This window comes from Artemia sp. Qi Xiang Cuo, chromosome 13, assembly GCF_049724085.1.
Source record: "Artemia sp. Qi Xiang Cuo chromosome 13, ASM4972408v1, whole genome shotgun sequence".
Taxonomy (NCBI): Eukaryota; Metazoa; Arthropoda; class Branchiopoda; order Anostraca; family Artemiidae; genus Artemia; species Artemia sp. Qi Xiang Cuo.
The window spans coordinates 47359613-47372164 of NC_142806.1; the positions used below are offsets into that span (position 1 = coordinate 47359613).

At 37.5% G+C, this 12552-nt stretch overlaps 1 protein-coding gene across 1 annotated transcript in view; it reads right to left on the reverse strand.

Moving 5' to 3' along the window:
* The window catches only part of LOC148945345 (lysophosphatidylcholine acyltransferase-like), an 89774-nt gene extending 80030 nt beyond the window's left edge, over window positions 1-9744 (reverse strand). Inside the window, exon 1 of the mRNA XM_089098773.1 lies at window positions 9512-9744. Coding sequence (XP_088954899.1) covers window positions 9512-9616 — 105 coding nt within the window. The 5' untranslated portion in view covers window positions 9617-9744. The remainder of the gene's footprint in view (window positions 1-9511) is intronic.
* Window positions 9745-12552: the final 2808 nt, after the last annotated feature.

Below are 12552 nucleotides of genomic sequence, written 5' to 3' on the forward strand. Positions count from 1 at the left end.
CAAGCCGGTACGCCAGGAGCCACTGGTTGTTCCTGACTTATCATTCTTTAACTTGGATATTTATTTGGGACCAATCCTCCTTAAGGAAGTCGACGCAGCTCTGAAGTCGCTCAAAAATGGGAAAGCATCTGATTATACTGGCTTGCCTACAGAACTACTGAAATATGGAAGAAGACCACTTGCCGGGCTAAATTTTTTTACTAAAGTATCGGATGATGGGCACACTTGTTTCAACTGGAATAAAACCTACCTCAAGAGCAATTGATCACGCAAAATGCTTACAATCCACTGGACAAACAAAGTGAGGAATGCCCATATAAGGGTAGTTACTGAAAAACCATTCTTTCTCCTAAAAAGAACTAAAAACTATTTTAAAAACGCCCCGGTATAAATTTACAACCACTCCAGGTCATAAGGAGACATGTTAAGAAAACAATTCTTACTTCATAATATGCAAAAAATCCTAGTTAACACATTTTCCAGGGGAAGCACCTTTATCAGCAGTTCTTTCACTGTTGCACAATTCTTTTAACAAATTTTTGAAAAATAAACATGGATTTGACTGTACTTTTCTGTGTTCAAATATTCTATATATGTAAGTTAAACACCATCACTGCCATCTACCAAAAAGATAAAAATAGGCTAATATTGGTAAGTTTAGGTTAAGTTAGGTTTGGTTAGATTAGCTCACAGTTTATATAATTAGGATTATAATCTAGAAACTGTGGATTAGCTATAAACTGTTAATTTAAACGAACTTGTTAATTTAAAGTTCCATTGAGCCCTGTAAACGATGACAAATGTCTAACCCATTAGTCTATAAACTGTGGATTAGCTAGATGGCTCTTGGGCGTTTGTTTTATAAGCGATTGTCAAGACTTGGAGAATTGACATAAATATTGAAAAATGGGAATTAAGAAACTGGAAAAACAAGGAAAATAGTGAGGATAAAGGTGTTCCCCCTTAACAATATGCTAAATAGGATTATTATGCATATTATGAAGTAAGAATTGTTTTCTTAATATGTCTTCTTATGACATCGAGTGGTTGTAAATTTATACCCCCCCCCCCCTCCGAATTAATCCATTTTGGTAACTCCCCTCCCCAAAAAATTGCTTAGCCTCCCCCCCAAACAAACATCCTATATGCGGCCCTGTCTACAGCATCTCTGACCTTGGCACAGTGATTTGAGTCAATAGTTCATTCATTATTGTGCAATTAGAAAAATCTATCAAATTGGCTCCTTGGGCGTCCGTCTTCCTTTTTCTAGGTTCCCTTTTCTCTGAACCTTGCAAGCTACTTGAAGAAAGACCTTTATTTCATAAAAACAGGGGCGTCGTTTGGGGGTGGCAAGGGGGGGGCAGTTGTCCCCCCAATAATGTCGAGAAAAAAATATTAGACATCCCATGCCCTTTGAATATCCAGATATTCAAAGCTGCCCCCCCCCCAAATAAAAATGCTGGAGATTCGCCCTTGCACAAAAACATAACCGTAGAGGTTTCATGATCTCTAGAATATCTAAATCTACAAGACTACAGGCTTTCCCCCCTCCAATTATTAGCTAACAATGTTAACCAACAGTTCGTTAGGACAGCGGAAACAGAATTGTTATTTAACAAACTTTTTAGCAATTCGCGAAAACATGATAATAGTTGGGCGGGAAATTTAAAAACCGCAAGCTTGGAAATAAACAAGAGCATTTCAGGGATTCTTTTTTGGGCCAAGAGGACCTCAAGGTAGGAATACAATTATGAATATGCAAAATCTAGAAATATTAAATATAAAGAAATATTAGCAGTCATGAACTCCCTATTGATATTATAAGCATTAAAACTAGTCATCCTGCTTTGGTGCGTTATCTAGTTTTTTAATATTGCGATGAAAGTCTCCACCAATGATTAACTTGCTAGAGAAATCTTCTAAGAATGTCAGCCAACAGTTTTTGATTGGACAACGGAAAATGCCTCATACTCAACTCGATTCTGTGAAAAGAACTAAAAAATAGCATACTTGAAATCAAAACAAACAGTGCAGGATTGTCACCAAATCACAAATGTTGCATTGGCTCTAGCAATAAAAGGAGTTCACGTGCTTTGTTATTTGAATTTGAAATAAAAGAGAAAAAACTCGTTTAAGCTGTGAAAAGTTAAAAAGTAAATTCATCGTTTTCGGGCACTTGTATTGAATCTTGCACACACTGAAATCTTTGAAGATCTTGAGGAAGCAACCGAAGTAGAATATTTGAAGCATTATGGTGGCATAGAGTAGGATACATAGCAAGCAAGCAGACAGGATAGGTAGCAGATGTAGCTTTTGTTTGTTCGTTTTGTTGTTCTTTCGTAGGTCTGCTATAGTCAGTGCCGTCCAAAAACCTACTCACTTCACCCTCAAACGGTTTACGATTGAGAAGAGCTGAAATCTATAGTAATTGCAACCCTGAAACATATGTGAAAAATAACAAATGGAAGTTTCTCTTGGTCGTATTGCTGTTATGTACCCCTTCGAGAGTCAGGTCCTGGGTGTGGTCCTAATCTTACCATGTCAAAGGACCGAATAAAAGAACGCTCCTTGCAAATTGTGTCACTATAAGACCCTGAGTATTAATGATTTGCCTTTGAGACGGTCAGCCAGGGGTGGATCCAGGATCTTTTCTTGGGGGGGGGGCAAAAATAGGTTGAACCGATAAACTTGCGTTAGGAGCAAATTTAATAAACGCAATCTTGCGTTAATTAAGTAAATTACACTACTTTAGACTACGTTAGGGGGCAAGCCTCATTCGCCCCCCTGGTAACTCCACTGCGGTCAGCCGACGCCGAAGCTCCCATTTTAATAATTCACAAATGACCTTCACGATTTTACTAATAAAGTATTCTATTTTCATCATACTTTATTGTCACCAAACTTCACTTCTCGAGCGTGTTTTATATAATAGACGAGGACCGTTAATCATTGCCAAAAAACTATTATTGGAAGTTTTCATTTTCATTGAAAGTATGTTTTCTTTATGATACAGCAATAATGTATTTGACAAAATAAGCTTTTGGCATATCCGTGTTTCGACAAAATAAGAATTGCTAAATGATAATAAGAAACACAGAGATGAAATGTATAAGTTTATCGACTCGTGCTAGGAATAACCGGTACTTATGAAGAATCCAGAAAACACGCGAAGAACCGCATCTAGAATCTAATGAAATTCTAATGAACAACAGGTTTCCGCTGCTTTGTGATATATTGCTCACTCCGTGAAAAATTTTTAAACTTTAGTTTTTTGGGGTTGAAGGGGCAAAAAAGGTACATAGGTTAGGTTATATATTTAATATATGCTACACTTTAGCCCCCCCTCCCCCTAATGTGCAAATACAAGTATATAGACCAAATTTGTTCATAAACTATTATATTTTGATCCTCTTTTGATTTATTTTATTAGCATTAAAAAAACTTCACTTCTCGCGTGTTTTCTGGATTCTTAATAAGTATCGAAACACCCAAATAAGAGCATCACTAAAACACTTTCTATTAAACTGTAACCGAGTTTAAATTTTGCACATATTTTTGGAACCTCCCATAGAAACCTTTTTCTGACTTCCGGGTTTGTTGTAAGAGCCCTTTCACGTGATCTTTTCTTTGCTGGTAGAGAGACAACTCCCGCTCGGAAACCGAGAAACCAGACATCACTGAATTTAGCACCTTTTATATACTTACATTTGTCACTAGCAAAGTATAATCACCTACCAAAAGTGACCCCGCGTACCTCAGCGCCTCTAGACACAAAGTGCTGTACTACTTAATCGCTCCGAGCCAAAGTACTTTGCTACGGGCCAATAAATTATGCTAGAGCGTGATTCAGGCGACGAGTGACCGGGAAAGTTGTATTAACTTGTGTAAGTACGCCTATTAGGTGCCAGGCTCGCAAAGGTCTGGAATCGTCTCTGGGGACATGGACAAAGTTTCAATTTCTTTTGGGGAGAGAATAAGTTTTGTCAGTACTGGCTCCATATGTAATTATACTTTGGTCACTAGGGAGCTTAGTGATTACCGAATAATGCTACAACAATATTTACAAAACATTCCTAAAATAGTTTCATAACTCGTTAACATAGCCAATAGTTTACCTGAAGGAGCGGGTCTAAGCCCCAGTTTTTCCAGGAGAGGAAGAAAATATAGGAAACCTTTTTATCCAACGTTTTTGAAAAAATTTGGAGCAATTTGACACGTGTTTTACGTATATTTTGGCTTTAGGAGATAAGTCCTACTATCTCCTGGCTGCTACTGCAGCTTGACTAGATGCAATGGCTAGGGCCCCGCTATGAATCGTAAGGGCAGATAAGATTCTTAACCAAAACAACTTTCTGAATTTAGGATTAACACTAACAGATTACTCCTAAGTATTGAACATTAACTACTAATAGACTTGCAATTTCATTTAAGTATTGAATGAGAGTATGAATTCATAATTTTCATGACCTCTCAACACCCGAGTCACAATTATTCTCCTTATGTGGAAAAACACAATTTTACATATTGCGAGCTATTTTCTGAAAGTCAACTTTGGAAGTTCATCTTGATATATTTAAAGGTATGCAGAAAAAGGCTAATTCAAAGAATAATTTATCAGGCAAGTTTAAAATTCCTTAGTTATCAATAAAACCGAAATATGGAAGCCACCATTATAATAATTTTTTCCTTCTTTCCTTTTTTTTTCTCTAAAATGTACTACAGTCCTAATAAGGGGTTTTCTCTAAAAATGGCCTACGAGATTGTAACAAACTAATTTTTTTTTACGGCAAAACGAATTATTTTTTGCACTGCTTAAGTTTTGTTTCGGGGATGGGGGGTGGGGTGGTAAGAACTCGCAGTTCCAGGACTAATCAGTGACTAAATGAAACAGAAGTTATGCAAGGTTTACAGGTATGGCGTCAGTTTACTGGGGAGAAAGACTTGGTATTGAAGTTAACACAACATTGTCGGTTCCACTATGATTATGGTATTCTAAAATTATACGATGTTCGATGAACCCGACCGAGCGTAAAATTAAGCATTACTATTGTGAACAATATGCAACGTCAACCTGACTAACAAACCAATAAATTGTTTATGATAGAATATCCTACAAACCCTGGTGGATCCAGGGGGATCCCCCGCCCCAAGATTTTTCTGGCGCCCTCATTCTTTGTTTTTTTTTCTGTTTTCACTTAAAAAAAAAATAAATTTGACAATTATTGATACCCTTGTCACATTGCCCCCCCCCAATATTTGGCTTATTGGCGTTCTTGTCACATTGGGCCCCCTAAGTCCTGCCAACAGATTTATAATAATGTTTGTATTCAAATTGTATAACAGAACAAAATTAAATTTTTGACTTTACATTGCAAAGACTAGATTCTGCGTGGGAATTCTTTGGCCGGAGGAGGCTGACTTTCTGGGGGGACTAAAATTTCTTTGGGGGAGTGGCATATTGGCTGTCGATTTGACTCAGGCTTCAAATAGGCAAATTATGGAAAAATACAAGATAATATGGGGCAGGCAGTAAACAAGCGGAAATTTTATGGGTTCTAACGTGCCTAGTGTTGGGTCCCATGTGCTTATGGCATACTAAAATCCTTTTGCGCTTTATCTGCTTATGTGCCTGGGTGCGGTAAGAATTTTAACATAAGTTAGCTCTAAGGAGGCACATACACGTGGATTTTTTGCAGAGAGCGGGCCTAATTTGTCAAGACAGAGCGTTCTAAGTCCCGACAACAACAGTAGGCTAATTACTAAAAGTGAGTGACTTTTACTTTCGCAACCTATTGAAACAACAAAAGAGCACCAAAACGGGTTTTTTAGGCAAGCATCTGAAGAGTGGTTCAACGAACTACTTAAATAAGAAAAAAAATAACAGCGAAGACCTTGAATTTAAATCCATTCGCAAGCGGGTCAATGAAATCCTGACCTAATTAGAAGAGAGGATCAACAAGTAGTTATATCGTGTGCTTTTTTTATATATGAAAATTTTACGGTACTTGTCAATTCGCCGGAACCCACGCGATATATTGTATAGGGAAGTTGCTTAAGAAACTAGTCAAACGAGGCTTTCAATAGAAAATTGGATTGTAAACCGTGGTTTGTCATTGCGTTTACAATATTTAAACTTTGTTTTTTTCGGGTTTTAGGGGGGAAAGAGGTACCTAGGTTAGATTAGGTCACGTATTTAATATATGATATGCTTTACCCCCACCCCCCTAATGAGCAAATATATAGTCCAATTTTGTTTCTAAACTATTATATTTTCATCATATTTTGTTTTATTTAATTAGCATTAACCAAACTTGACTTCTCTCATGGGTTTCGGCTAATTGACAAGTACCAATTGAACATGTGCAGCTAGTGCGTATAGAGTGATGCAAGTGCGTACTAAATCGTGCAAAGATTTTAAGTTTTAGCAAACCTAGCAGTCTTTTTATTATCAAATCTAATTTACAAATCTCAGTAAATTTGTTATAAAGGATTTTACACACGAACTTGCAGAAATATCCTTAGATTAAATAGCCGTGAGATAACATGATTTGGTATCTTTTGAGCTTGACAGATCAACGGCACCTAGATAGCATATATAATTATCTTGGATAATTTTATATTAAAGGCCTTGGGTATATATAAGAAATGGACTTTCATTCATACATAATGTGCAATATCCCCTATTCATGCTTGGTAATCAATTTAATGTTTGGTGACCTATAGTAAGAAATCCTTTTGTCCGGATCATCCAAGGACCTTCCACATGGAAATTTTGGTGCTAGTGCATTAGATGGTCACTTTTATAGATAGATAGATATTTATTGCAACAAAAGCCTTTTCGGGCCATGGCAAAATAACAAAACAAAAGTAAATACAAAAAAAAAAAAAAAACACACAATAAATTACTCACAATTCATCAGAAAAGTTTCTCTATGTGCCATACCCACTCTTACAAATTTACCCAACCTTCTAAAATCATCAAAATTTCTACTTTTTAAAATTTTTTCAAGCCAATCCACCCCTCCAAAATCTGTTGAAAACACATCCCTCCTCAAATTTCTTAACTCCTGGCATGTACCCATAAAATGGATAAGATCTTCCTCCTCTCCACACATAGGACACTGGTAAGGACCATTTTTAATCCTATAATTCCCAATATATTTCCTCCTTTCTCCAATACCCAAAAAATTACCACGAACCGAAATTACCCATGTTAAATCCTCACTACTCATCCCCGCTTTAAAGTAAACTTCCTCCCCCCAAACCTCCTTTGCCAGCCCATACAGCCCCAGGGACGCTGAGGATGATTTCTGATTCTGCCACCTTTGAATTTCCTGCTCTATTAGTCTATCCTTTACTTTTTTTGCAACTAGGCCCACTTCCACACCTATATACTATGCAAGGAAACCAGTCATGCAATGACAGACGAAACCCGCCAGAGACCGGTTATTTTCAAAGAGACCGCTATTAAGAAATGAAATGCAGAGTAGTTTTCATTGCATTTACGATATCTATACTGTTGTTTTCTGGGGTATAGGGGAGGGGGAGGTACCTAGGTTAGGTTATGTATTTTATATATGCTATGCTTTACCCCTATCCCCCTAATTTGCAAATATATGGCCCAAATTTGTTTCTAAACTAATATATATTCATCCTATTTTATTTCATTAGCATTAACCAAACTTGACTTTATTCTGTTCCAAGACTTTTATGTAAAAGAAAAAACACCCTTCTAGACTATCTTTCAAACTACCGATCTTCGATCCTGATCAAACTATACAGCAGTCACAAAGCGGCATTCGCACTGAATTTGCAAAACATGGCCACGTTTGAGAAACATATCACAGCCGTGGCGAAGTTGAATGCGATTGAAGATGAATTTGTTTCAACTTTCTGAAAATATGCCTACCTCTTAACCAAATGTTAAAGTAAAAATTTCGAATAATTCATATGAGAATTTTTGTTGGATTCATAACAGCCAAGTAACATGATGCCACGTACTTCACACCATTTGACTTATGTCTCTTAATTAACAACCACGAACGAATATACAGCTAACTTGTAATTGAACTGGAAATTGATGGTTCTCTAGTCATTAGAGGACATTTATCCCCTCCCATCCCCCAAATGTTTTGTAGAGGACCCACCGTAAATTTGTGGACTGTGGAAGAAATTGTCAAGCTGAAAGATAAACATTCATTCTCTTCTCTTTTTAACGCTCTTTTGGATTAAAATAATCACTACCGTGGCTATCCCCCCCTTAATGCATGGGTAAAGTCCTAGGCTATATGCAAAACTTCGCAAGTTTTCTTGGTTTGTATCATTTTCTGTATATATTCTTCACCAACAGCTGCCGTCTCACAATGCCAAATGATTCTAGTTTGAGGTGGAAAAAATCAGCAACATTCTTTATATAGTCTAGGGGTATGTCCAGAAATTAGGGGAGGGGGCTTCGATGCAATTGCAGCAGTAGTAATTGTTGCTTTTGGAAAGAGTGTTGTCTGGTAAATCAATACTTAGGCCTATGTCTATCTTTCAACTAGCGAATCCATCCAAAATTTGAAATATTTGCTGGACCCCCTCCTCACAAAGAAGTGAAAATCTTCGAAATTCTATCTTGGGACAAAAACTTCGTGTAGCCTATTGCGATTTAAGCCAACCTTGTCTAAAACGCGTGGGAGAAAAGCTAAACTTCCAAATGATGAGAATAGTTAAAAACTGGAGCAGTTTTACTCTTGTTCTGGGCTATGCGGTTAAGTTCTACGAAATCATATTATTGAGTTTGGACTAAAGTTAATACACCATTCGATGCCTTTTTTTATGCTGATTGCGAATATAATAAACATTTCTATCGGAAATGAATTTCATCCCCCCCGCCTATATAGGCCAATTCAGGGTTAGGTTAGGTTGGGTTAGGTATAGCCTATATAGGGGGGGGGGCTGAAATTCATTTCCGATAGAAATGCTTATTATATTCGTAATCAGCATAAAAAAAGGCATCGAATGTTGTATTCACTTTAGTCCTAACTCAATAATATGATTTCGTAGAACTTTACCGGCTATGCTCTGTAATGAAAATCGTAGTCCGAACACAGGAATGCTTCCTAGCCTTTCACTACTTTTTCCTACTTCCAGAATCTGCAAGAGCTTCCATGAAAAGTCTTTGCCAATAGTGGGAGGCTCAGTTGCAGAGAGATTGTAGGTCTCTACCTGATACTGAACCCCTTCCCTAAAAGGAATCATGAAGGTTATCACATATCACTACCCACTGATTGCCAGCTTTGTCCGTTAGATTATGCTGCAATTTTTGTTAAAATTTTAATGGTTTATTTGTTACCTCGATTTTAAAGAGACTAAGGATTTCCATCTCAAGTTCTTTTATTTGACTAAGTCTTTTTTTTAAGTAAGTAGTGGTGACAGTTTCATATATAAATTAGTCATTATAAAAAATATGTAGTTAGTGTAAAAAATTAGAAATAAGCAAAAGATTCTTGAAAATTTAAAAACTTACTCGAATTTTGTCTAAAACCGATAAAAATATCCTGTTATAAAAAGGATGAATAACATCATAAGAATCAGGCACAACAATAATTTCTTCCATCCCGGACTGTTTCATCTTCACAAGACTGATGCTCAGATCAATCTGATCACCAATCAACTAAGCCAGGATTCCTAGTGCTCTCTTTTTTCTGCTATGAACGTAACCAAACGTTAATATGCCCGTCTTAGATTTAAGGAACCCGTTGTTGACGCAATCTCCAAGCTTACCAAACCGCAATGTCTCAAAGACAACTAGGTAACTTCCTAGTTCCTGTCTTCGTGTTACATATTCCGAGCCTCCTCGTTAGCGATATTTACATATGCATTTGCAAAACCCGGCTATTTCAGAGTACAATATTGGTCATATCCACGCGTACAATCATTGCGGTAAACAAAAAAGAAAAAAAACTAGCTAAAATGGTTTAAATACTCTTATTTCAAGCTAGATCGAATTAAGTCAATATGAATTCATACCCAGAGCCGCCATTTGACTGGAGTAGGCATAGTCATGCCCTAGGTTTTTGTTAATAAGGATGAGTTTAGATCAAACTTACCTTTCACTCTAAATTAGTCCTCTTCACGTATTCTCAAAATGGAGGTCCTGCCCTGGACAATGCTTGATTTTCAAATTGTGGCATAATTGAACCATTCAGGAGAAGAAGGAACGTTATTGGATGTGAACTATGACCCTCCCTTGATTTCCAGAATAAACAAAACAGGCTGAATAATTACCGTTATTGCAGTAAAATAGTCTCAGCGTTAAGATGCTTGGATGCTATAACGCTGGTGAGCAGTCCATCCATATTCCAAACTCTTGTCAACCCCCCACTCCTTAACAAAGGATGTTCCAACAAACATGGAGCGATTTTAGAGGATACCATGTGCCTTACCCAAGGCCATATCCAGGTTTGGAGGTACGGGGTTAGGCCCCTTCTCTCCCAAAATTTTGTCAAACTCAAAAAACGTAACAAAAATGCATATAAATAAGATTTTGATGTTCTTATTAATTTTTTTATTGTAGCAGCCCCCCGCCCCCGCGCAAAAATTCTGGACGCGTCCTTGGCCTTACCACCCCTCAAAGGTGATGAATACGGATGGAAGAGAAGCCGACGTCCTGTTTCTTTCTATGTGCTGCAAACAGGCACATAAAAAAGGGATCTTTCTTCTTGCAAAAAGCACTAAATTCCACATTTTAGCAGATAGGAGCTTGAAACCTCTACAGTACGGTTCTCTGATACGCTGAACCTAATGGTTTGATTTTCATTAAGGTTCTGTATCTTTTATGGGGTGTTTTCCCCCTTTTTTTGAAAATCAGGCAAATTTTCCCAGCGCGTAACTTTTGATGTGTAGGAATAGACTTAATGAAACTTATATATTTAAAATCAGCATAAACATTTAATTTTTCTATGTATCTATTGGTTTCAAAATTCTATTTTTTAGAGTTTCGGTTACTATTGAGCCGGGTCGCTCCTTACTTACAGTTCGTTACCACGAACTGCTTGACCAGCACATCTTAAAGGTTGTCACATTTTTTTTACTTTAATTAATAAAAATTATCAAAACTTTAAGGAATAAATATCAGTATATGTATATCAAAATGACAATCCACAGTCATTTTTTTCAGTAAAGTCCAAATTATTTTCTGGTGTTGAGGGAAACCTTTTTCAATTCAAATGCTCATTCACCGAATTTTCAGTTTTGGATTGGTTCTTTCGCCCAAATTAGCTTGAAATTAGCAAAATTAGATTAGTTTTTCTTATCGAAAAAGTAGCTTGACTTGGATAAGAGGTAAATTAATAAGCATGATGATGATTATTTGACGTAGAATTGGTGTAGGTAAAGTCTCGAGAGAAGCACGGTGCAGTTTTAAAAACTGAGAGGAAGGCAAGATGAATACTGATAAGCATCTAAACTAAACTGTCAATCCCCTTCAGTCCTGAATTTTTTAGATTTTGAACAGGCATTTTATTCAGCAGATGAAAAAAAAATGTGAATTTTTATCTATAAACGGCAGGGCCGTATCCAGGATTTTTGTTCGGGGGGGGGGGGGGGTTACCCGACTTTGTCCCGTGGACTTTGTCTAACATCCTCGAGCATCAATACATTAGCTCGAGACCGTTAGTCCACCCCTTGCGAACGAGGACGCGTCCACTAGGCATACTTTCGTATCTATAAGGGGCATTTTTTTTTTTTTTTAGTAACGCAAAAACAAGACAAGTATTTACATACAGTTAAATACTACAAGCTATTTTTTTTTGCGCAAAAAGAAGCCAAATAGTAGGCTAGAAGTAGTCTATATATTTTTTAGTTTTTTTTTTTAGCTAAAAGTAAGGGCGAATATCTATAAAACGAAATCCAGGCGACGATTTTTCTTCCCTGCAAAAATGTTGATGACCTTGTCAGGGCAGATGTCAACGTCCCTATGGACTGCAAGGAGGGCTAAGCCACTCAATCGTTCCTCTCCTGTTGAATTTCTCAGCCAGGTTTTGAGCCTTCTGAGTGTTGAGAAACTTCTTTCCGGAGTAGCAGTACTAACAGGTAACGTCGCAAGAACAGCCAGAAGAAGAAAAACATTTGGAAAAAAGGTAGCGTCGCATGCCTGAAGCGAAGACACTGCACAAGTAGGCCTCTCTGATACCGGAACCTTCTCCCACTTGATGCGCCATAGCTCAATTTCTTGCTTCAGACAGTCTGGCTCGGGAAGAATATCGCCATACAATTCAACCAATGACTCCAGGTTTAATGCCTTCAGATCGACAGAAACAATTTTGGCAGGAGAAAGGACGGTGAGATTTGACAGCAGTTTCTGGTGAAGCACAAATCGTTGTTTCAGCTCGGAAGTGAAGTGGTCCAGGAAAGGAATATAGAGCGAGGTTCTATAGGGGTTGAGAAGGTCTGGATCGTCTGCGTGCATACTCTGGTCACCTCTCGTCATTGGACGAGTCATCTCCAGTCCTAAGTCGCTGGCAAAACGCTGAGCTTCGTCGAAAATAGACGTGAAAGCAGTAGCAG